At 46.5% G+C, this 26840-nt stretch overlaps 1 protein-coding gene across 1 annotated transcript; it reads left to right on the plus strand.

Moving 5' to 3' along the window:
• The first annotated feature begins 4894 nt into the window (after positions 1-4894).
• Positions 4895-26546, plus strand: LOC133343008 (myotubularin-related protein 6-like). Its single transcript, XM_061552433.1, has 14 exons — positions 4895-5035; positions 8395-8523; positions 9223-9388; positions 10155-10312; positions 11163-11288; positions 12025-12165; positions 12989-13121; positions 14092-14201; positions 15998-16123; positions 17087-17136; positions 19442-19642; positions 20345-20479; positions 21672-21798; positions 22898-26546. The coding sequence occupies exons 1-14, from the start codon at positions 5012-5014 to the stop codon at positions 23246-23248; spliced, it is 1977 nt and encodes a 658-aa protein (XP_061408417.1). The 5' UTR covers positions 4895-5011; the 3' UTR covers positions 23249-26546.
• The last annotated feature ends 294 nt before the right edge of the window (positions 26547-26840 follow it).

Below are 26840 nucleotides of genomic sequence, written 5' to 3' on the forward strand. Positions count from 1 at the left end.
CATCCCTCCCATTTTTGGATGCACGACGGACGGACGGACACAATTATCCCCTGTGGGCTGGTGGAACCAGGTGGTTCCTACCAGTATAACTGATTTTTGCACCAAACGCGCTCTTCGTGACACAATTTCGCCTGCAGTTTGCTTTCTCAGTCTGCGCGCGATGCCGCAATTCGCCGCACAACGCGTTAGCAATGGCTGAGCAGAACGGGGGTGGAGGAAATACACACACGATAAATGAATTAAACATTCCCATGCGTGATTCAACAGTGGCCCAGCGATGCACATTTGCACTGCTCTAGCAACAGCCCAGTCAGTTATTGTGGACGGGCCTCACACCCAACCCCGATGACGCGGTGTTGTTGTTGACATCGGCACGTGGTGGAGATGTGCCCCGTGGCAGGGAGTCCAGAGTTGAACCCGACTGCCAGGGACACGTGTTGCGGAGGGTGGTACTATATATATACAGTATGTTTAAATCGATGTGTGTGATTTACAAGTCTGTCACGCCACGCTCTGGATCATGCATACAATTGTGCGAGAGGTTACATCACAAAAATATATAAAACATTGCTTTATTATTATTGTAAATGAACGTGTTGAAACAGGCAAAATATGTTTTCATGTATTAGTCAATGCCCAGTTGGTATGGTTCAGATCGACTAAGGCAGGGCTGCGGTGGGGCGGAGGGGGGAGCGATTTATGAGTTACCCCAATATTATCTTCCCATTTCCAGCTATTCATATCAGTGATGACCCTGCGAGTGACAGCTAAGGTTTCAAAATTGGTTGTTTGACGCGATACCATGCAGAATTTGAAATAATAATTTTAAAATAACATTGCCCTGCAAAGCCGAGCGTGCAGTGGCATCTCACTCTGTGCCCTTCTACTGCTGCTGGCACGATTGTCGATGCTGCGGAACCATCTTGACAGCTGCTACAAGTGGTCGCAATGACACACACACACTGTGGGCGAGGCACGGCGGCCAGGAAGGAGGATTGAGTGCGAGTCAAAGACGCAGCTATAACGGTGGCTTTTCCTCGTGTGTTGCCCCATGGCGCTTGTGAGACCCACCAAGGCTTCGCCGGCAGGTTTGAGAATCTGCCAGGTATGCAAACTCCCTTCTCTGCATGCCCACACATCGCATTCTTTATGCCAGTGATTCTTAACCTTTACTGCAGCCTTGCACCCCTTTGGTTCTCAATCGTAAAATATATATAGTTACGTTAATAAATGCATAGGTTTGATTAAACAAAGTAGTTGTAATTAGGTGCCCATGCTTAATTTGTATTTCGATGATTTACCTTCTGAAAAAAATTGGCTATGTCTCGCACCCCCAGAAAGGGCATCTCGCACCTCCAGTATGTGCGTGCACCCCAGGTTAAGAAGCACTGGGTTATGCCCACTTTAACAGCCATGCCGGGAGCTTCACCTGACTGGCGATCTGCAATCACATGGAAGTCTGAACGTTCGTTTTTTGTGTGAACTCCTGGTAAAACATGCCATTGAGTAGTAATCCCTGCATTAAACAGCTTTACTTATGGCACATAAGAAGTTGATCATGCATGCATACTTAACTGCAAGATGGGAATCGCACCCCAATATTGTAAACGTTTGCATCGCAATGTGTGCCACTTGTGCATTCTAAAATTTGTGCGCATGGAAATTTTACAGCCAATTTGCTAAAGCTACGTGCAATTTGCGTTAAAACTTGCAGACGGTTTGCCATTTCAATTTCTGTAAAGCTTCCATGCAACATGTGATTTGCCTTGGGATTAGTGTGTAACATATGATTTGCATGGAAACGTCTGACTTTCACAGGCTGCACACAGCGTGCAATTTGTGCACAACATAAAATATGCTGTACATTTTTTTCCAGCAAGCGATGATTTTCTTTCAAACATATTTGTGGCGTGCAACATGAGATTAGCATGCAAATTGCTTGCAACTAGGAACAATTTGTGAACCAAATAAGTTCTGCGTAATGTGCAATGGGTATCCAATTCGTATATTGCTTGAGATAAGAAGGACAAAGCGCCACGATTTGCCATTGTTCAAGCACAGAAGACTTTTGAGTGACTGACAAGTCATCACCAGCCCAGGAGCAGGCTTCTTTCAGGCCCTCACAACCAACGGATTTTGGACTTTGCTTCTCAACCATAGATATTTGAAAGCTGACAGGTAATTGCTGGAAAAAGGCTTCAAAAAATGACAAGTTTATCTCTCCCCCCCCACCCACTTCCCTGTATTTAAATGCATCTGGTCCGGGCAGAGTAATACGCAAAATTGTTGGTTCTGTCCCTTGCCATTTCCTTGGTCCCCTGCCATACCTTCATGTTGAACACTGAGGTTCCTGTGCCATCTCAGCCTATTTCTAATCCACCACAGATTATAAGGTAGGATACGCGAAGAGGTCAATTGAAATAGGTTCGAAGGTTTTAATTTTGAATTACAGTACTGCATTGTTACATAGTTGAAAACTCACGGTACACTTCCGTGTAAAATTAATATCCTTTTTTATTACAGTCACATATTGTCACCACACTGCGTTTGGGACACACGTGATAAATGCTAATATCACCAGCCTTGTTCCATTCACTGCTGGATGAAGATATGTCCATGCTCTTGCCAAACTTTACAGTCCTGGAATGCTACACCCCATCTAAGTTCTGCATACGATTTCCTTTCATTGCTCCATCTCCACAGCAGTCATCCTCCTGGGCCGGCTCTGTCTTTTTCCCACCATTCAATCTCGTCCATTGGTTATCGTCCGATCCAAAGTCACTTTCCTCAGCAGCCGATGTCATGTCTGGTTTGTGTTTCATGCATAATCCACGTATTCTTACTGCAGTTTCTCGGTGTGATTCCAAGCAGATGTAACTCTCTACGCTTCTTGAAGCAGATTTCCGCCTTTCCGTCTTGTTTTCCAGTGCCCACGTTTCTGACACAAAACGGTTCAGCGGAATGAGTTTCAGTCCGCAGTTGGCACGAGGCACTGATGGAAATCTTTGTTTTTCAGGCACATTGGTATGATGCATTGCATTATCAAATTCAGTTCGTCACTCCCGCCTGCTCTCGTTTGACAATTAATTTGATCAATTGATCACAACGCACCGTCAATAATTGTTTTAGATATGCATGTGTTGCTCTATTTTACAGCTGTGTCTCTTCAACAATAGTTTTATTTTGTTTAGAAATCGTGGTGTACTTCTACTTAGTTTTTTTAAATATATTTTGAGTTAAACTTTTTAGCCTTCACTTAATTGTCAAGTGATTGAATTATATCATATAATGAATTTTATTGATATGTTTTGACTATATCATCAACCATTCACTTAACATGACCATGCAAGATTTAAGGATAGGGTTTTTTTTCAGCCATGGAAAAAATACAATACTACCAGACCCTGTTGAAGACAATTGTGTACCAAATACCATTTGTGCATGGATTTTATTGATTATGCAAATGCATTTTATTCAGTAGAAAGTGAAGCAGTCATCCGAACTTCCACATCACAACCCATGGTCTTAAAAAACTAAAAAGAATATCAAAACCACTTTAAAATAAGGAACCACTACATTGAGATTGCATGAATATAGTGGCAAAATACAAATCCGGCAAAGAGGCAGGCAAGAAGATCCTTAATTATCACCAAAGCTATTCACGCAAACATTTGACTGGAAAAATAAAGGCATAAACGTAACTACGAAAAAAATCATAATGTGTTTACATGCTACACATAGAAGCAGAGCAGCCAAGAGCCCATTTCCTGAACGTATTCAATGCAGAACTTACTCTTGCTGAATCATTCCTCGGAAATTGCGCTTTTCACGTGTTGTTCTTCACACAGTAGTATGTCCCCTTTTTGTGCATCCACTTTTATGCAGCTGAAACAATTTGCCAGGAGTCTTTGAGCAGACGTTGCTTCTACGCCGTGATGGCGAGATGTTATCTACCGAATATACACAAGAAATCGTGGGTTCGATCCCGACCCTGACGCCTGTATATTTGGAGTTTGCGTGTTCTCAAACGTGGTCGCGTGGATTTTTCTCCGGGTCCTCCGGTTTTTCCCTCCACGTTTAGAAACATGCGTTCAAAGTATTTGGCTGCTATAGACGTCCACGTGATAAGCCACTTCGTTGGACTATAACTTGTGGCGAGGTCGTTCCTGAAAAAGAGCTATATAGCTCAGTGGGCCTTACCTTGTTAAATAAACAATTGCTTGGTTTATCGTTTACACTCTTTCCCCGTTTACCAATTTACTCGACATTCAAATACAAATTAATGTGTTCCACGCTGCACGCGCCGGTTGATTGTTAAATACGTACCACGTCACGCGAAAAAACAATTAACGCTGTCTCAGTGTGGGTGTGTGTGTGTGCGCACATGTTTCACATGACGCAGACAGCTTTAATTGTTGTTGTGTGTGTTGTCTTTGCCAATGGGGAAGAGTCGTTATAGTGGTGCACGCACTGAGTTCTGAACCCAGCCACCCAATTTCGATTCCCGCTCACGGCTAACATCAGTGACCCAAAACCTGAACCGGTCCTGGGCCCCCCGCTGAGGTCAACTCAGCCTCATATGAGCACATGCCCGTTGCCGTGTGTATAAACATACGCAATGGGGAGACAAAGGCGGCCGGGCGGGGGGGTGCTGGCCTCCACATAACCACTGTGTCAGTTAAAGGTCGAGAAACCCCACTGTTTCAGTTAAAGGTTGACAATAACCACCGTGTCAGCTCAAGATTGGAGAATAACCACTGCCAGTTGAAGGCTTTGTACAGGGGGAGGAGCGGGGTACAAGATCTTTGTCAATGCAAGTGCCCAATTGCGCCTGTAGGGGAAGTGGCGAGCACTGGACCCCATCTCGCCGTTCGGAAGACCCCAGCTCGCACACGCATCGTCCCCCCCCTGCCCCCGCCGCTAAGGTTCCCGTAAGGGCCCCACCCCCACGCCCCCCGGGGGTTTAATTGCCCCCTTTGCAGTTTAGTGAAGGGGACACAGCCGGGCAATCATGGAGCACATCAGGACCCCCAAGGTGAGATTCGCCCCCCGACCGATACGTGGGAGTGTGGTGATGGCGGGGTAGGCGATGCCACATCCTCCATACAGTGCCGTGGTGTTTGTTTCATTATATTACTCGTCCTCGCTTGGCTTCAGTTACCTCTCTTTTCCTCTGGCGCTGTTGAGCAAAGCTTCCTTCCCTGACATTTTGAAGGCCGATTTTTTTTTTTGGACGAAAGGCGAATTCGGTTATTGTAACTTATAAGCAACGTGCCGCTGGTTTCTTGCGATTATCGTATATCCTGTCTTTATTTTTTTTCCTCAATAGCTTACGAGAGCTCCCGTTGATATTTAATGTTGTGAGCAGCTATAAATATTAATATTTTGACGGCTGCCGTGCAATAGAATGATGGCTTAACCATCAACACTGCCACCCCGCTAATCCGCAGAACAGCAACGTTTATGTTATGTATACTCGACACGTATGGACGTGGTGAGAATGAGTAACAACGCACCAATGTTGAAGAGGAATAATCCTCACCAGACATCAGCTATCATGGAGACGCGTGGCATCACGCGGACTGTACAACAATAGTACAACAATCCTGCGTGTTCCACCAGATTTATTTTGTATCATCGCACGCGTCGTGTTTGTTTCTATGCACAACTTTCATTAGAGGCGTATGATGCCAAATCAATCATTTTAGACCATGAAACAATAATTCGTCATTTGTGCTCAATGTGGGTGACCGCCGTTCAGCACCTGGGACAGCTGCCGTTTGGTGCCCTCTGAATTTGACTTCCGGCACCGTGGTGACACGCCGAGATTGGTAGCTCACAGATGATCTCTTGTTCATCGCGTCGCGACCAAAAGTTGTACTTGAGAACGTCTGCAGTGCAGGCGGCAGAGCCCAAACTCTCGTGGCGTTAACGCAAAAAAATGTTTTCCCAACCAAGCGATCCGCAGGCGATTCGTTACGTGATTTCTGCTTAATATGCTGCGGAGTTGACATCACGGCGGACGTATGCGTAATTGCAAATGCAGCGTGTACTGCAGAAATACATACAACCGGAGTGCGTTTATACAAAACTTGGAGTTGGGATTGACGTGCGGTGCGTGCTCGTCACATCCACGTGGTTTAGGAGTAGCAAAAACGAAACAAACTCTCCCCTTACATTGTCATTTAGCTCCTGAACTTATTGTACTTGTACGCAAGAATAGAAACTTAGCGCTGGTCTGATTTAAAATTGTTACTCGTGAATGGACTGCTCAACTTGACACTGCTTGACTTTAAACGTAGGTTTTGACCCTCCTTGCTGACGAACGGTACTTCTGGTCTGCCAGCTAATGTGTCAATGCATAAAATTATATGAGATTATAACACATGTCTTGAGGCTTCACTTTTTAACAAGTCACTCGAGCCCAGACTAGGTAGGGTTCACGGACTGCCATCAGTGTGTGTCTGAAGCAGAATAACTGTAAACTGCATGAGAATATATTCATCATTCAGGTCGAAAGAAGAAATCTCCCAAAGAGTGCTACCTGACAGTGACACTTTGACAGTGTCTAATTTGGCTCGCCCGGCTTGTTGAAATTAAGTTACAGTCGAGCGGTACTGATCACGATCAACGTAGATGACCTCCCCGAAGACGTTGCCGTATTTCACGGAACGTGACGGTGCTATCGTCAACAGCATCTATGCGAATGTGACTGCATAATCACATTTTTTTTTGACAAATTATTCTGGAGCACTCCCATGCTTGCCACTTGGGAATAATTACACTACGGTATGCTGCAGGAGTTTTAATTCGGGACGGGATTGCTTGAGGTGTACAGATTACACACTCCTAAATATTTGTTTACACTGCACCTGCGTTTTTGTAGTTTAAACACCACTGGTGAATAGTTAAAACTAATGCGACGTTGAATTATGTTTCTAAACCTTTATACATAATAAAATGATAACTTATTTTTGCTTGATGTATTTCATTTCACTGAGTTACTCCCTTTGGTATAAAACCAAAGATTGCCTGTCATTGTTCATTAAGATCAGCCTTAATATCATTCTAAACTATACTCGTCGTCTTTTCAAAACTGTCACAACAAGACCTTGTACCTCCTGTCGTATAATGTGTTTCACTTGCCCTTCAGGTGTTTAACATGCTGCTCGACCTTGCCCATCATCACATGCCGCACAGTCACGAGTACGGGTGGCAGTGCCAGGCAAAAGCAAAGCCTCCGAAGAGGCTCAAGAGGCCCCAGATTCATGAAAATATAGAGGTTGATCAATTGTCAGCTCAAATTCAAATCCTAATAAACGTGATCCACTAAATAACCTTTAAAATCCAATGAATCTCTTTCATCTGAGACGTGTATGTCTCTCTGTTATCTTACTACTTGGAACCTCCTTTGCCAGTAGCAAAATATGATAATTGTTTTTTTACCCTTTTATCTGGCAACAAAACTCCGCCTTTTGGCGTCATCTGGTCCAACACCATGTGAGACTAGGCTCTAAGAAAAGCTGTCTCGGGTGTGGACCAATCAATTTCAAGGACAGTGCATACATTATCAGAGTTGTGTTTTTGTTTGCATTCCGACCGCAGGTATTGTGGTCAATGCAAACATGACTCCTTGTAAAAAAAAGGTGTCAGTTTTGTTGCCAGATAAAAGGGTAAAATAACAATTATGTTCCTATTTGTCTGTTTTTTCTACATATCTCTTTTTTTCACGATATCTCACTCGTCTATCGTTCTTCTCTCATCTTTGCTAGGATTTTATGAATTGAAAGGGGATGGCCTTGACAGTCATTGATGCGAAGGACCCACCAATGGGCTAGCGCCACCACTGATGACCATCCGCTGCTGAAGACTTTGTATCTGCAGATGAAACACGTGGTTTTACGGACGATTGTTCTGTTTCCAGGTAGAAGGGGTTTGTAAAAAAAATGTTTGTAAATGTTTGGTCAAAACTGCCACCGTTGACTTCTGAAAAAGAAACGAGAGGCTACGTTCTCACACTGAACCCGATGCCAAGTAAGGGAGTGAGATTCAACTCAGTTATAAACACGAGACCACCATGGGTTCCTCACTTGTCCAAATCAAATATAGGACAAAACTGAATTAAGTAATTGGACCTTATATGACTATTTCAGCCCAGGCTGATACAGGAATTCCAAGAAATCCTAGGCGAGCGTGAGCTCTAAATGTAGTTTCAAGTTTATATTTCTTTAACCAGGTGATAATCAACAGACCGGGATGTAATCCAATTTGCAAGAGTAACCTGGGTCACCAAGGTGATAAAAAATTACCAAAGCAAAGTACAGCAATGAAGAAAAGTGATCAGAAATGGTGATAATCGATGTCTGCCACAATAACCGTTTTGTGTGTCGGCAGGTGGAGGATGTGCAGCTCTTAGGCAGTGGGGGAGCAAAGCCCATCATGGGTACACTCTACATGACCGCCACCCATCTCATCTTCGCAAAGAAGCCAAGCCTGCAGCGAGCAGACCATAGGGAAACTTGGGTATGTGCGCAGGCTGCTGTGTGACACTTTGGTGGCGCGTGGCGCATGGGAATACCAACAAACAGAATGTAATTTAGATCTTCTTGGTTCTTTCGGTAAAGTCACGTAGAGTGGAAATAATAAAATAATAAAAATAATACAAATAAAACATAATAAAATAAAATAATTCTCACTCAGACTCTGTCTTCTCGACAGACCTGTTCGCCACCTGAGGATGGCTGCTTGCGTTGTGGCCGAAACGTCGTGAGAATTTTTTTATTATGTTTTATTTGTATTATTTCTATTATTATTTCTATTCTACGTGACTTTACCGAAATAACTAAGAAGATGAATCCCTGCAGTCACCAAAGCTTTAAATCGAAATGTAATTTAGATGTTTCACAACAATTTTGTCATGGGTTTTGCAGAATAATACGCAGATTATTGCACAGTGCACATGTGATTTAGTTATAATAACACTTTTCAGTGTTAAATCAATTATTTAGAATCATGATTTACATTTTTACAGCCATAACAAATGTCTCATGAAACTATTCTGTCAGTACGGCATTGTTCACTATGCATACTCTCATTTGTTAAAAGTTCATCCAGTGGGAATGCTTATTGACAGAATGCCATCGTGTGCAGTTTGGCACTGCATCGCTGAGTGTGTTCTCCTGTCTAACTCACTGGTGCCCTGTGGATTTGTGGCAACTCAAGCTGGCACACAGCCTTTTGGCATCGCTTGAGAAGCTACCACCGGCCGGCGCTGGCGGCCCACTGCTTCTCCTGCACACCAAGACCTTCCGCTCACTGCACCTGAAGTTCCAGTGCGAGCAGGACTGCCAGGACGTGCAGCTGTCTCTTGTCAAGCTCTGCCGTCCCGGTGTGAACGCTGCACGGCACCGCGACACGAAATGGCGAATCGCACAGCATCACCAAACGACCTAACCGCGAGGCCTCTATAATTTGTTGCGAGGTCTTCCGTGGGAAAATAAATGCTTTGTCCGTATAAACTCTCCAGTTTTGGGGGTAAATCAGAGCCACGGTGGTTCACACACTGCGCTATGAAGATGGGTGACCGGAGTTTGATTCCCCGCGACGGCTGCACTTCCGATTGACACGGTTGCTCCATATGGTGCGAAAGAAATTCAACATACACACGACTAATATTTGCGCCGATTGATATCTCAGCCGGTCTTGGCACCCTTTTCCCACCTTCATCAGCCCGCACTGCCGTGTTCACCGGTGGCCACTTGTACGTGTCCATGTATGGCTCGCTTGTTTCAATCCGCTGCTGCACGAGGGCTCTCCTCCACCCATCGTGTGGACCGTGGAGGTCACTCGAGCTCCCCCCCGCTGGTGCTTGGCTGTGCTGATCGGGGCGGATTGGTGAGGGTGGGGAGCGTAGACGTGGCAGCGTAGTCAAATGCAACGGTGGATTTTTTCCGCGCTGACCACAACCGGTAATCCTTAACGGTAATCCTTAACACAAAGGTAATCCTTAACACAAGGGTAATCCTGAAAGCGTGGCACTGAGCCGCTGACGGCGTGAGCGTTGAGCTGAGAGTCACGAATGACGGAGTCAAGGTGACAGCTGTTAAAGGCGGCGACCGTGACGTCGATGCTGGCATGTGTGTGCGCTGGTACAGCCCACCACCGGGACCTGTTCGCCTTCTCGTACAGCCCTCGGGTGAGAGCCACCGATCGCGAGGAAGGATGGACCTTGCTGGACCTACGCTCCGAGTTCCGGAGAATGGGTGTACCCAACAAGCACTGGAAGCTCACGGACATCAACGCAAACTACGAGGTCGTCTTAAATGAACTGGATTACAGTCTTATTCACCTACGGCGCGGTAGTAGTTGCGTTTCCGAAGAACACCGCGTTTTAGAAAAGTCGCGTTATAATAATTAACGTGGGGTAAGCCACAGTCCGCGACAACGTGTGAGATGTGCTTGCAGGCTGAACTAAGACTGAGGCGCGTGGGTAGCATCGAGAAGCATCCAGCAGCATCCCGCCTTGCGTGACGCTGCTACGCCGAGCCGGCCATGCGACCGCTTATTCCTACTCGCGCGACGTAGCTCTATTCACTCAATCGCGTCATATCCAATTCGCATCTGCGTTATAACAAAAATTGTGTTCCCTCATACGTTCACCGCGTTATATCCAAATTGCATTATGACAACACGTGGCGTTATAGGAGAACAGACTGTACCAACCTTACATTTGTTTTCCAGTATTATCGTCTGTTGCTCATACATCCGATAAAAATCAGTGTGCGGTTCACAAGTAAAGATGAGCATGGTACTGTGATGGCTGACACGGGCTTGTAGCTACGGTCAAGCAGACTTGCATTGCATTATTGTCGCTGACAGAGATTGCACGACAACATAGGACCCTAATTGAGAATGCACAACAACTCACCACTCGGACCGCAAGCAAATCTGAGTGTGTTCATTCATTTATTATTGATGCAAAGAGCTGGTGCCATTTTTGTTCGTTTACTCTCCGGCGGCCTGCACTCCACTGCAGCAGAGGTCCAATCTCCTCGACAACACGTTTATATAACGCCGTGACCCCCACCCGGTCGCGTACACGCTAGAGTTTGTGCCGTGCCAGATGCCTTTCGTAGCGCAGCGGGAACGTTTGTGTCGGGCAGGTGTGCGGGACGTACCCTGCGGACCTGTTCGTGCCGTGCGTCTCCACCGACATCGTCCTGGGCAGCGCTGGCTTCCGCAGCAAGGCCCGCTTCCCGACCCTGTCCTACCTTCACGCGCACAACGGGGTGAGAGGCTGGTGCACGCACGCACGCACCCACGCCGCCCCGCACCGCAGTTCTCAATCCACTGCTGGATGAAGTTCTTCCCATGTCTTGCGGGCCGTGAGATATGGGGCATTAACCACATGTACCTGTGTTTGCATGTTCACCACAACTATATGTGGTTAATGCAGACATGATCCCTTGCGAAAGGTCTCTGTTAGGTGTTTCAACATCTTGACACCTGTTTTATTGTCAAAAAGGGTAAAAACCGATTCTTATATTTTGATACTGGCAAGGGACTAAAGGGGGTCCCGTGTTGGTGGTGCCCACGCTGGCGAGATGTACGTACACGTACGGCCCATTTGCCAATCTACTCCTGGGTCGTGGGGGTTATTTAACCATACTTCACCACATTGGTCAGTGCGGGGCAGTAATTGCAGGGAGCACAGACACGGGAGTAAGTCCAGCACCACAATGGATGCTTCCGCACTGCCCTCCGCTGCTGCCCACGTAGCCCCCGTGGTCTACAACACCCGCGACGCATGGCGGCGGCCCCATCCAAGGATTGCCCCAGGCTCCGAGATCTTGAATAAAATCTGGCGCATTCCGTGTCCGCCGCCTCTCTTCGCCTCATTCAAAACGCTCGAGCCGCCGTCACGTCCCGATCAACAGCGGGGGCAGCTTGGCTCCACCAGCGGTGAATAATTTAGAGGTGATTAACGCCGGCTTCTGGCACCGCGCGCCCGTCGCCCCGTCCCAGGCGGCGATCTGCCGATGCAGCCAGCCGCTCTCGGGCTTCAGCGCCCGCTGCGCTGAGGACGAGCAGCTCCTGCAAGCTGTGTGGCGGGCGAATCCGGGACCGGGGCATGAGACGCTGTACGTCGTCGACACCCGGCCTAAGGTGAGGTGTAGAGAGAGAGAGCTCTTGAACAGGGCGACTGAATGAGGCATCTGTCACGGGTCTGCAATGCAAGATGTACTCGTATCGAAAGTTGCCCTTTAAAAAAAAGATATAGCAGGTAAGGCCGACTGGGCTTTGTCGCTCTTTTTTTAGAAGCGATCTGGCCACAAATAGTAGCCCAACGAAGTGGCTTGTCACGTGGGAATGTATAGCAGCCAAATACTCGAAATGCCTGTCAATTCTAAATGACGAGGGAAAAACCGGAGGATCCGTAGAAAAATCCACACGACTACGGAGAGAACATTTAAACTCCAAATATACAGCAGGCGTCAGGGTCGGGATCAAACCCATGACCTTCTGTATACCAGGCGAGATAGTTAACATCTCGCCATCGTGGCCCCCCGTTCACTTCACCACATATATCCAAAGGCATAACACGCCAATATATTCATCTTCTTGGTTCTTTCGGTAAAGTCACGTAGAAGGGAAATCATAAAATAATAAAAATAAAACATTATTTTATTATGTAAAATTGTATCATGTTTTCTTTCCCTTCTACGTGACTTAACCAAAATAATCAAGAAGATGAATCCCTGCAGTCACGAAAGCTTTAAATCACCAATATATTGCCTGGCCAACAAGCAAACTCTGGACTGGTTTCAATGTTGATGGTCCGATCAGCAGTCAGGCTTGTTAAACATTTACCACCGCGTTGGCAAGCTGCTTTAGGCAAGCTGCCTCTAGCCAATGCAAATAGCAATAGCTTAATTATCCCCCCATCCATGCTGTGCTGCTGCTGCTACTGCTGCTTGTTTTGTTGCAGTTGAATGCAATGGCAAACCGCGCGGCGGGGAGAGGCTACGAAAACGAAGAGAACTACGCCAACATTCGCTTTGAATTCCTCGGCATCGAGAACATCCACGTGATGCGCAGCAGCCTCGCCAAGCTACTGGACGGTACGCGGACTACAACATCGACACAGAGCCGCAGTATAGACTCAACGTAACAAAAACACGCGCGCGCGATTATGTTCTTACGTGTCCGCTGTACATTTGTGCAGACGTCACACGCCGAATAATAATGATGCTTATGACCGACCCTAAGGGCATTCTTGGAACCATTTCAAACCGGCACGATGAGTGGTGCACGCGGTATGGGCAAAGGCGCAGCCCTGCAATTTCTGGACGGAGCTTAGGAGCGCGGATATTTGTCTTACCTCTTGCACGCTGGCCAAACGTCTCGCAAGAGCTGAGAGTACCCACCACTCACGACCTGCCGGTAGACTTAACAGCGATGAACATACTGATGAACTGCGATTGAACCCATCTGTTACAGATTAGCATAATATATTGTCATATAATTACAATAAATCCCGCTCCGTTCTCCGCACCTGAATGGCTGATGTCATCTTGCTCTATTCAAGACCAGAAGCAGCTAGATCTCTTCACAATTGTGGCAAAATCTCCCGATGATGCTGGATGTAATTACCAGCGAAACATCTCACTCAAATTGTAAATGTTGTGGATTTACTGTCCAACACACTTGTGGGCTGAAGTAGTAACTAACTGGCACGTTTTGTTTACGGGACAAACCTTTTCTGATCGGCCGTGTCGAGCGGTGGCGGGTTAACGACGCATACTTACGCGATCTAACCCAAAAAACCCTTTATTACGTGATGAACCCATTTTATACTGCGCAAATTATAAACTCTCGCTCATTGTTCTAACTTCGCTACGGCTGCATCGGCAGAGCGGTGCACTCGTAATGCGTCGGCTCACCCGTGTCTCCAGCTGTCACTTCCTAGATGCAATGTGGAGCCTGCACGGAGCAAATGCCGGCGGATCGCTGCACAACACTTGACTTCCCTCTCATCGCGTGGTGGTCCGGGTGTCTCCGTGCTGTCGTGTCTCTGTTGAATCACCCCAGTGAGCCAGGCTCGGGGGCTGAGCCAGCGTGAGTTTGTGTCGGGACTAGAGGCATCGGGCTGGCTCCGGCACGTCCAGTCCATCTTGCAGGCCTCCACAGCGGTCGCCAGCGTAAGAGACACTCCGCGCAAGCCTTACACGTCGCCACGAATACATGGTAGTTTCGCGGCAACAATTTTGTTGTTGTATCAAACTGAATTCTATCACTCGACAAAAACTCAACCACCCCCCATCCAGCACCCTTCTTATGGACGGTGCTGCGTCTGTGAACTTCCAGCAGCAGTCGTGATGCCATCTATTGCCGATGTTTCCATGTCATTCCTTTGCATTCTCTTGCCTCCTCCTCCACTCCATCAGTCTTATAGAGATGTATATCGAAGCGCCTTGTTCCAAGGCGGTTTGCACGCAGTTATAGAAATTGTGTGTAAGATGATAGTGTTTGAGATAAAGAGTGGGGTTGTTATGAGAAGTGGTGGTGTAGTTATGGTGACAGGAGAACGAGTGGGACAGGGTAAGGAGTTTGGGTAGTGATAGGGGAGTGAGAGTGATAGGGGAGTGAGAGTGTTAGGGGGAGTGACAGGGGGAGTGATAGGGGAGTGAGAGTGATGGGGGAGTGAGAGTGATGGAGGAGTGAGAGTGATGGGGGAGTGAGAGTGATGGGGGAGTAAGAGTGTTAGGGGGAGTGATAGGGGAGTGATAGGGGAGTGATGGGGGAGTGATAGGGGAGTGAGAGTGATGGGGGAGTGGGAGTGATGGGGGAGTGAGAGTGATGGGGGAGTGGGAGTGATGGGGGAGTGATAGGGGAGTGAGAGTGATGGGGGAGTGGGAGTGATGGGGGAGTGAGAGTGTTAGGGGGAGTGATAAGGGAGTGATAGGGGAGTGATAGGGGAGTGAGAGTGATAGGGAAGTGAGAGTGATAGGGGAGTGAGATTAATTGGTTTATTTTGTGGTACATCGTGTATTTGCATCAATTAAACCTATAACCCTCCAACAACCGGACACAGATAAACAATTAAAGTTGTCACTAATTTAATTTTTTGTTAGCAAAAAAAACGGGCCGTGTTGAAATGCGAGAAATATTTTGAACGAAGGCAACTGGCACATTTTCCCTCGTGACAGCTTAATTGGTTTGGTGCTAGAGGGTTATAGATCTAACTGACGGCCTGCCTACACGACCCAACCCAAAATAAACGTACTACGAATCGTAACTTTGCTCGTGAAAAAATCTACGTCTCGTGAAATTATTACGAACATCTTAATTTTATTATTCTGTCTGACCCTTGTTAGTTTTCGTGAGCATCTTACTTCTGGGCGAATTTACAGTTTTGACCTTGACTTAACACACTCAGAAGTCGGGATACAAATTGCCTGGAGCGGCAGTTCTCCAACGCGAGCCCCATACCTCCCTATGGTCGAGATTTACATATTTAATAACAGATGATTGCAATATACGAGTACCTAATTTATATGCAAATGGAGAATATTGGTAAACATAGAAATTCACACCACTGGGAGATGCTAATGATGGCATGGGGAAACACAGGCCTTAACCGCCGTGCTGCTTGGTAGATATTAACAATTAGTTAGCGGTGGAAACTGAACCATTTAACAACGGGCGTCAAGTCTACGAGGATTTTAGACGTGACCGCGTTACTTCCGGAGCACAAGGCAACCCAGAAAAATCTATTGTTGAACTGTACTGTTTGCTCCCACGTCTATGCTGCCCGCCTTCACTGACCCAACAGGAGTGCTGAAGCGTGGTCAAATCGCCCCCCATGACCCCGGCAGCAGATCGACACAAACATGGGCCGTTTTGTGAACATCAGTGCGGAGCGACACATTCCATGCGGACCTTCACGGGTTGACGCACCTTGTCGGTGACCTTTGCCCCCGGTTGGCCCTGACAGGCGGTGTGCGACAAGGGCGTGAGCGTGCTGGTCCACTGCTCCGATGGCTGGGACCGCACTGCCCAAGTTTGCTCCGTCGCTGGGATCCTCCTGGACCCCTACTACCGCACCCTGCGCGGGTTTCTGGTGAGCCACGCGGTCACGTCCCCGTCCTTCGAAGAGTTCGAAGGCATTTCTTAACTATAACTGACAATTTGTTTTTATTTTTCCAGGCAAGGCCCACTGAGCAATATAGCTCTTTTTGAGAAGTGACCTGGCCACAAATAATAGCTGGACGAAGTGGCTCATCATGTGCAAATTTACAGCAGCCAAATACTCTAAATGCATGACGTTGATTCTAAATGTGGAGGGAGAATCCGGAGGACCCGGAGAAAAATCCACACGACCACGGTGGAGAACACGCAAACTCCAAATATACAGGCGTCATCAGGGTCGGGATCGAACCCACGACCTCCTGTATGCTAGGCGAGCTAGTAAATGCACGCCGGTGTGAATGGCCATTGATGTACTCAGAAATTATCTATATATATAAAAGGGAAATGCGTGAATATGTGTGTCTATTCTAAATGTTTAGCATACTTCCCAACATGCAACGAACTTGAAATTTGGCATGTGGGTAGCTTCCAGACTGTACACAATGCAAAAAGTATAAAAATATACTTTTGTATTTTGGGGTGGCGGGGCGCAATAATGGATATATTTTTCACGGCAAGTGAGCGGTGACGTCACATCTGTGATGATAACCCGAGTTCAATTCCGCTCACGGGCCAACACCAGTGATGATTATCCTGGGCCTCCTCTAGGTCGACTGAGCCTCAAATGAGTACCTGGTGTGTAAATATTGCCACTTGGGAGACAAATGCGGCCGGGCATGGTGCTGGCCACCCACCCCCGCGTCTTCATAGGAGCTCACTAACAGCACTTGCTCCTACAGTCCATTAAGGCTTTATGCAGGGATGTTTGGGGGGTTTTGTGCGCGTGTGTTTATCAGGATCCTTTTGGAGTAACAATGAGTCGGCACCGCGTGTGCCAGTGTGAGAGCAAAGCTTATCTCACTGTGCGTCTTGTGATTTGCTTCTGCTCGCACAGGTCCTCATTGAAAAGGAGTGGATTTCTTTCGGACACAAATTCAGCCAGAGGTAAATAAAAGATTTGAAGCTTTTGTGACTGCAAGGATTCATATTCTTAGGTTTTTTCGGTAAAGTCACGTAGGTAAAAATTTAAAATTAATTAAAGTAAAATGAAAATAAAATAAAATACTTTTAGTCATTTAAATTTTTTACCTACGTGACTTTACCGAAAAAACCTTAGAATAGGTAAATAAAAGCCAGTCGCCGACAGCACGGGATGAATCATAAACTATCACAGATTCTGCAAAAGGTCTATGGCTGGGTTGTTTCATCTCCGTACTGCTGACCTTCATTCCATTTCCCACGTGGAGTTCCTGCTGGCCCAGGCAGGGACGGTGCACATGCCCTCAATCGCTAGATCTCACCAAAGGATTTGTTCGTTTTACTTGAGAGGTATTCAAGACACGCAGCGTTTTTCTATCCTTTTTTGTGTCCACACCCCCCTCCCCCATTGCCCCATCGTTTCTCAATTGGGCTGTTAAAGTCTTGCCACGAGACTCAAGAATTAATCCGCATCTCCCACAGAGCAGTGCAAAAATTCATTTCAGAGAATGACCCACAGAAGCGTATATCACAGAGCTATTTCTGAAATTCTTTTCAGTGATCTCTGGCCCACAGAAATCACTCACTTTGCCACTGAGAGTAATGTTCATAGCGTGACAGACTGGAATTTACCTAAATTAAGTGCATAATACAATTAAAGTCATCGGTGACTGGACTCGGACCGTCAACTCACTTCACTTGAGACCCTGATTTAATTACAGGTGGCTGCCTGGATTTGAATGCAGGGGAAGGAAGTACATTTGGACGAAATGGAATGTGATTGCAGCGAATATCTTTGGCGAGACGTAGTGCCACTTTTCTGTGGGCTTAAATTTGAGAACAGTGGCGATTAGGAGTACTGAGCCATACACAATGGCATTTCTAAAACAAATGCAGCACATTCACCAGTGTTAATGCCAACAGTATGCATTCAGTTCTGCAGCCAACGTAACTATAAATGCGGCGAGAATATTTATTTGCGGAGAGTCTGAACGACCATGTTTCAGTTTAGAAATAACGTCTCGTAATCAAGGGCCAATTGAATGTGTTCAGCTTTTATGCTGGGATATGACCTTCACAAGCACTGCATTGATGTGTTCAAATTAACAGTGTGTACAAAATAAGCTCTATGCTGCTCTTGGAGGTGCCGACAGGAGGAAACTTACTGTGCGGAAAAATTCGAACGAACGCGATGGGAATAAGGAAGGCCGCTTTGATCACGCGATGCCCCAGAAAATTCTGTAAAACTAAACAACGGCATGTCACTTACAAGTTACGCGGGTCGATGCCACCTGGAGAAGATTACTGGCACGCGTTGACAATGATGGCGAGCAAGTGGAGACTCTTTGACTTTTTGAAGCCGTTAACATACATTTGTTATCATGTTACAGTGTATTATAATAATTGTTTTTTTACCCTTTATCTGGCAACAAAACTGACACCTTTTTTTACAAGAAGTCATGTTTGCATTGACCACAATACCTGCGGTCGGAATGCAAACAAAAAACACAACTCTGATAATGTATACACTGTCCTTGAAATTGATTGGTTCACACCCGAGACAGCTTTTCTTAGAGCCTAGTCTCACATGGTGTTGGACCAGATGATGCCAAAAGGCGCACAATTCAAAGACAATGCACCATCAGAGTATGAGAGCTCGGGGTAAGCATTTACACCATTGGAACCTCATTTGTCAGTAAAAAAGGTGTCAGTTTTGTTGCCAGATAAAAGGGTAAAAAAACAATTATCATATTTTGCTACTGGCAAAGGAGGTTCCAATGGTGTTACAGTGTATTATTATTTTTCCATTAAAAACGATAATCCCATATAAGTGTTAGCATTTTCTTAAGCACCCTGAATATATATAGGCACCCCCAAAGGGAGCAAGTCATTGTGTGCTTATATACGTTTGTGCTTGTATGAGAAGTTACCCTTTGCCTTGTATGCACGTGTGTTGAACTTCCATTGCACCGTACGTAGCCCACCGTGCTAATTGGAGGTGTGGGGGAAGGACACCAAACTTAACACAAGACGGAGTTCTAAGGAAATGAGTTTCAGTCTAGATTTAAAAGTGCATCGCTCCAGTGGCTATCCCCCCACCAGTGTAATGTAAGGATCCATTTTTTCACATCAGAACTTTGCTTACAAGTATGTGTGCTTATATCCAGCTAGCACCACAACAGCAGTAGTAATAGTTGCAGTCGAGTGTCGTCACGTTTTCACAGCGTGTCACATTTAAGCACCCGCTGCGTTGCGTCTGCTCCGTGCCAAGGTGCGGCTTCGTCGAGGGGGACGCCAGGGAGGTTTCTCCGGTCTTCCTGCAGCTCCTGGAATGCGTGTGGCAGCTCTCGCTGCAGTTCCCCTGCGCTTTCGAGTTCTCGGAGCGGCTGCTCACCAGCGTGCACGCCCACGCGCAGTCCTGCCAGTTCGGAAACTTCCTGGGCAACTGCGAGCGCGAGCGCGCCCAGCTCAGGTGAGGGGCGGCGTAATCGTCAGGATCTTCATTCGGAGGGCTGTGGGCGCGGGGGTCAGCAAACGCACGCGGTAGGGAAGGGGCACTGTGGTACGTCTGACGAGTGGTGGAAATAATTGATTCACGAATTACATTGAGGGGTTAGGTCACGCGTAACGATCCGGACGAAGGTGTCGTCGAAAGGCCCGTCGCCAACCAATGCAGCCGAACGAATGAAATCGTTGCGCGTACAAACGTTTAACGCTCCGAATATTATTATTATTATTAGATTGAGTTCAACGGTAAGCTGAAGAACAATTCCCACAAACAAGTTTAGCAATTAGATACTCAAGATTATCATCATCATCATTATTCATTCCTTTACTCCCGTGCAGCAGTATAATTTGAGGTGCCGCAACATCATGAGTGCGTTTGAAATAATTTCCCAACAATGAACTCTGTCACTAAGGGACGCTTACGATCTGTAACGCCGTGCCGTGTTTATTTTTGGAAGTGTACCATGCGTCAGAACACGTGAAAAGTGAACATAAAAACACAGGTTGAGTCAAATATCACCCAAATTATGGTCAATGCACGTTCATCCTAGTCAGGATTTCGGTGAAGGCGGACATGTTTTTGTTTAAAACCATTTCACTGAAACAATGCTCTTGATTGCACAGCAGACGATGCGTGCGATGTTACATTGTGTCGCGACCGCTCTAGGGTGAAGGAGAAAACATATTCGCTCTGGGCTTTTCTGTGGGACAAACGGGAAGAGTTCTACAACCCGCTGTACCGCGCCGATCACAGGCAGAACCGCGGAGTGCTCAAGCCCAACCTGGCTCCACAGTGCTTCAGGTTTGACAAATCTGCCCACACCAGTGTAATATTCTGAACAGAAGAACACAACTCTTATTCATTTACCTGGGGATCAGACGCTATGTTCCCCCCCCCCCCGCCCCTTCCCCTCCCCGTGGACACATTGGCTGCCGACAACAGAGATGTAAATGATGAGGATTGCACAATAATAGGACCACAATGCACTCACTCTTTGTTTTTTTCGGTAAAGTCACGTATAAAAATAAAATAATAAATTAAATACCAGCATACGACGTTTCGATTGCAACACAAGCAATCATCATCAGGTATAAATGAAATAGAAATGTAATGTAATACAACAGAGAGTCGGATAACATAACAGTCAACACCCTACCTGGTTGATTACGTTTTTCCTGAGAATGCTAAATTTGAGTGAGAGATAAAACACAGAACCAGAGACATATAGACAGACATATAAGCAGAGACAGATATCACAGAGATACATATAGAGAGACATACATAGGCACACAGAGAAACCACGCCTCTGTGTCGAGGCCTTAAATACACTTCTACGGGAACTGCCATTGGATTTTGCCTGTGCGCATTGAAACTCATGGCACACGCAGCATTGCCACAACCCCAACCCTGTAGCATGACCCTGTTTAACGTGGGGTGGGTATGCATAGGGGAGCATGACACAGTCGTTAAGAAACTAACTTTAAGTGACGTCACACGGTTCGCAGGCCGTGGAACTGCACCAGTGCTAACGGTCTGTAGAGACCCCAGGAACTGAGGTGCCTCTCTGGTGAGATGTTTACTACCTCACTTGGTATACAGGAGGTCGTGCGTTAAATCCCGACCCTGACGCCTGTATATTTTTCATGTCTCTCTCCCCGTGGCCGCTTGGATTTTTTTCCGGGTCCTCCGGTTTTTCCCTCCACATTTAAAATCAACATGCGTTCAGAATCTTTGGCTGCTCTAAACGTACACATGATAAGTCACTTCGTTGAGCTATCATTTGCGATGACCAGGCCGCTCATGAAAAAGAGCTACACAGCACATGGGGCCTTACCTGATCAAATAAAAATAGCTTAGTTTTAGTTTAACTGGGCTATGAAGAGGGAGGGACATTTGACAGGGGTTCCTCTATCGTTCCTTGAACCAGGGCCCATGACTACCACGCAATGCCACCGTGTGACTGTTGTCAAAATCTCCGGCTGCAACTGCGCAGGTTCTGGCGAGGGATGTTCGATGCTCAGGATGGGGCGTCGTATTCACGGCCGCAGGTCACTGAAGCTGTGTCGAAGCTGCAGCAGAAAACGCAAATACTTCAAGGCGAAGTTACAGAGATGGAGAAGGTACGAGCTCAACACTTTGCTTTTTTGCAGCCCACGTTTTGAACTGTTGATTCATCGGAATCAGCATCTTTCTTTATCCTTGGAGAAATGCGATGAGCTGTGAAGAATTTTTTCACAGATGTCCAATAGGGGTGGGTCAGAAATTCACAAAAACAACAAACAATACAAACAACATGATAGCCAGCACATGAAAGGTGAGGGGTCAACTGGTGGGCAGCAAAATCCACTGTTGTTATCTTCCCCTCTGCTCCCGCCCACATCTATCCTTCCCCACGTTCACCGACTCCCCCACTGACCAGCGTGGTGAAGTATGGTCAAAAATCCGCCGTGAGGCACGTGGAGTTGGGAGAGCCTCTTCCAGCAGTGAGCTGTACAGTGCACGTAGCCCAGGGGTAGCGATGCATCTGTCAAAAGATACACTGGACAAAGACAATGTTTCTGTTATTGTCTAGCAGAAACCTTGTGAAACTCTTCTAGTACCACAGAGAACTGTTTATACGTTACTTTTTTCTAAATACATTAAGAAAACTAGATTTATATTAGTTCAGCCTGAAAACTAGTATGCAGTAAAACGTTGGATTGCGAGTAACTTGGTCTGCGAGTGTTTTGCAAGACGAGCAAAATTTTTAAATAAATATTAATTTGATAAACAAGCGAGGTCTTGCAATACGAGTAGTACGTGTATACGCTTTGTCTGCTGAGCGTCACGTGATCACAACTCATATACGAGTGCTTTGAATTACAAACACGTTTCCGGAACGAATTATGCTCGCAATCCAAGGTTTTACTGTATTCTTCTTTCGCACCGTACGTAGCCAACCGTGCTAATCGGAGGTGTTGGGGAAGGACAATAAACTAAACAGAAAAAGCAGTCCTAAAGAAATTAGATTTCAATCTAGATTATTTAAAAGTGCATAGCTCCAGTGACTTCCTAAGCTCGGGAGGAAGAGCGTTCCAGGCGGCCACAGAAGCGCATCTGAAAGCGCGTGACACGGTGACCCGTCTTTGTTCGACGGCCAGCCAAAAGCCACCACTGCGGCTGCGAGGATGACCGGAGTTCACGTGATGATGGTTTCCCGCTCCTTATCTTCGCGAACAGACCTTCACAGGACTGGGAGGCACGCTACCGAAGCAGCGTTCGCCCAGCCCAATCGGCGCTAAAAACCGCAAAGCAGCCGCCGAACTCACCCGCCTCATGGTGGCTCCCGAGTGGCAGGCGCCCGGCGCCGGTGGCGGCGGCGGCGGCACTTGGCTCTCGGCCGCCAGCGAAGGGGGCAAGAGCGGGAACGGCAAGGCCGACGACAGCTCCAGCGTGCATGACGCCGAGTCGGACTGGTCGGCGCAGAACAGCGACCAGGAGTCGGGAATCGCGGACGTGAGCCGCTCCTCGCCGAACGGGGAGGACGGCCAGACGGGCGACGACACCGGCGGCAGCCAGGGCCGTGGATGAGTCTCGGGCGCAGGTTGGCGCGATGCGCGATGCGAGACCGGCAGATGGGCAGTGACCGAGACGTGGGGAAAATTTTTCACGCAAAGGTACACGGGAGTTAGATGTTTGTTGCAATTGTTTCTTCTTTTATGAGGAGAATCTAAAAATTTTTTGTATGTTTTGTATATTTTATGCACGTAAACAACATCAGTTGCCAACCATTAACTTTGCACTGCTGATCCAAGGCCTCCATAATTTCCTTACATTTATTCCTTTTCCTTAGTTGTAAAACAAAAATTGCCAGTAGTGGCCTCTAAGTATTTTAATTTTAAAACTGCATCTATGTATTCCTAAAGACGGCAAATTTAGCTTATTTTAGTCATTATTTGTTTCCAAAGTGCTAGATACTCTATTCATATTCTTTAAACACTGAACAAGGCTAATGTTTACCATTAGTGTTTTAAGCCCTCTAACCTGTCCTGTGTGTATGTTAAACTTCTTTCGCACCGTACATAACCAACTATGCTAAAATTGTTAATCCTAGTTCCCTTCCCATATCTACCCTAGGTATATATCCTCTTAAGTATACGAGAGTGCAGGTCGGAATAAAACTCGGCTGATTGGAATGTTTCCGAAAAACGGACGTTAATTGTGAAAAGAGGCACAGCAACGAGCTAATAGAAGAACGTTTTGAATCAGTGGCGCGTTAGCCGCTGTGGCATAGCGAGAGTAACTTGGACATTGACAAAGAAAATTAAACGAAAGTTTAAAAAGTGTCCAAAGGAGGGGCGCGTCGCTGGAAGGGTGGCGATTGGCAGCGGTGAGGACTCGTGATTGAGGTCGCAGCCAAAAGAACGTCAACAATCGAGGTGGAGCGATACGATCACCTCGTGTGCAGGAGACCCATTGCCGCGTCGCAGGACTACGAGAGGTGGTGGAAGCTTGAGGATGCTTTCATTTAGCAGTGGATAGGCAATGGCTGATCATTTCGATGTGTGTGTGTTAAGTAGCATTATAATTTCAGTATTACACGGCAAGACAATTAATCGAGACTTGAAACGTCGTTGTTTAGTTTGCACACCAAAGACTGTTTCCCTTAAAAACCGGATTCCCAAAACAAAATCAAATGACAATCAAAATTAAACCCAGCGCAAATACAGGGGCACATTGCAAAACTGTGAAGCTCATCGCCTGGATTATCTCACAGGATGTCCACAAACCTTGAGGTAAGAGCTTCACCGGCAGCGATGTATCTCCACAGGCACACTCGGCCCTCGCCAAAACTGCTTGAGCTTTGACCTCAGTCTGGTTATCAGCATTGGCAGTTGGACAGAGGGACAGAGAAACACAAGAAGGCCCATCCAGGCCCTCCGCGCTTCGTGCCACTTTGTGGCAGGGGTGATGAAACCGGTACCGTGTGTGTAAATTACGTTTCTCCCACTCTTTAAACTTAACTTTCACTGAATTTTTTTTTATTTTACCAGGTAAGGCCCACTGAGCTTCATAGCTCTTTTTCAGAAGCGACCTGGCCACAAATGATCGTTCAACGAAGTGGCTTATCGTGTAGAAATGTATAGCAGCCAAATACTATTTCCAACTCAATTGGAGTGGATTTAATGTGAAGGCCGCAATTGCACTTTTTTTATTTTGTTTACCAACTTATTCAAGTTGTGCTGTGGGTATCAAGTCATGAGATAGAATTCATTCCTAAATCTCACAGAGCAGTGTGTCCGCTCTGTCAGACAGTGGCTGCAGATGCGATTTTCCAGACAAGAATCCTTCAAGTGGCCTGTTTATCCTCTACACCCACAAGCTCTGCGATGAGATTGTTCGCCGCATGACAATCAAACCGATATTGATTCCTACAGGTGGAATTCAGCCAGATAAGGTGCAAATTTTAATTCGATATTGAGGTTTTTGTGCAGTAAGGTGATTGCCGACCTGTGACTATTCTACCGCAAGTATTCGATACCCAGCAAACTAAATACAGTAAAACATTGGAAACTTGTTTGTAATCCAAAGCACTCGTATATCAAAGCACTCGTATATCAGTTGTGGTCACGTGACGCTCGGCAGACAAAGCGTATACGTACTACTCGTATTGCAAGACCTCGCTCGTTTATCAAATTAATATTCATAAAAAAAATTGCTCGTCTTGCAGAACACTCGCAGACCAAGATAACTCGCAATCCAAGGTTGTACTGTATTGGATTTTATCACAGCGCTTATAAAGCACCCACCATGGAGGAAGGTTCGTGAAGATTTTCCTTCACTCTCTCAGTGGGAGAATTTTCATCCAGTTATTTTTTCCCTGTGGAAGCTGCGTGTAAGAATGGACCAAACACCTGTAAGCTCACTTCTCAACCTAGGCTTTCACAAATAAAATGTTCCCGCTACTAGAGGCTACGCATGATTACAAGTGTATCAGATCACCATCGGTAGCATTATTATTTACTTTTTGTATTGTTTTTTTTTTAAACGTATTTGAGATGAATCTCTTTATTTTTCGTTCGTGCTTTTTTGAGCTGGCACAAAGTTTACGACGGACTAAGTTGCAGAGTATTAACGTGTGTTAGTAATCCTCCTGTCAGCAAACACACTACTACTGCAACGACAGAAAACGAGACGCCTGGTGGGAGTTTAACACCCCGAAAAGTGGAAAGACCAATTATGAGTCTCTTTGAAGCCTGCAGTCGTGGGACCACGTCCCGCCTTGAAAACTATAAGGAGGGTGGACAGCCAGTGCTGTGATCAAAAGTACTCATAAATTCCAATGATGCATACAATTACAAGCTAAGTGATGTTACGTAGTAATAATAATAATCTTCTGCCCTGTGTCAATCCAGTGTCGGATGAAGGCCCTCCCCGTACCGTTTTGGATCATGGTGGGGGGCGGGGGGGGGGCTATTTGACCATACTTCACCATGCTGGACCGTGCGGGTTTATTGAAAGGGACGGAGATGGGGTGCAGATGGCAACTCGCCACTGATGTGAGCCGTGGCTGGGAAGGAAACTCAGGTCGCCCGGTTCATAGCGCAGTGCACACTAATCACTGCGACGCCACTCTCCAGGAGTACGGTGACATTTTCACGTGGAAAAAAACATTTACCTTCAAATTGTATTTACCTTCGCTTACATTATAACTGGGTGTGATGATGTCTGTAAAGTAGCTGCAATACCCTATTTATTACACGCTGGTGTAATTAGTTGTTCGTTTGTCTGAGTGTTGTAGAATTGAACGATGGAGTGCACGCGTCATTTCAAGGTAGAATGTATACACACACAAAATAAATGACCACAAGAATCTGTTGTGACCAAGGTGGCTTGGTGTCTCTGATGATTTGAGTGGCCTCCTTGAGAACTGAAAGCTACGCACGGTACAATATTCTCCCATGACTCGTGTTTTCATAACGCCAATTGGATATAACGCGCGAGTAGGAACAAGCGGTTGTACCGCTGCCTCGGCGTAGCCTCGCACGAGGCAGCGGGATGCTGCTGGATCCTTCTAGACGTTACACACGCACCTCGGTCATTGTTCAGCCTACGTAACGCATCTCAAGTGTTATCGCGGACCGTGCTCTACCCTATATTACACATGATTTATTATAACGCG

Source organism: Lethenteron reissneri, chromosome 16 (assembly GCF_015708825.2).
Source record: "Lethenteron reissneri isolate LAM-NWPU_2019-01 chromosome 16, ASM1570882v1, whole genome shotgun sequence".
Classification (NCBI taxonomy): domain Eukaryota; kingdom Metazoa; phylum Chordata; class Hyperoartia; order Petromyzontiformes; family Petromyzontidae; genus Lethenteron; species Lethenteron reissneri.

Excerpts from the sequence above, each read along its gene's own strand:
- LOC133343008 (XM_061552433.1), top strand. The coding sequence starts at position 5,012 with ATGGAGCACATCAGGACCCCCAAG. Across the intron at positions 13,122-14,091 it reads CCTCGCCAAGCTACTGGACG|TGAGCCAGGCTCGGGGGCTG; the intron begins GTACGCGGACTA and ends GAATCACCCCAG. Across the intron at positions 21,799-22,897 it reads AAGTTACAGAGATGGAGAAG|ACCTTCACAGGACTGGGAGG; the intron begins GTACGAGCTCAA and ends CTTCGCGAACAG.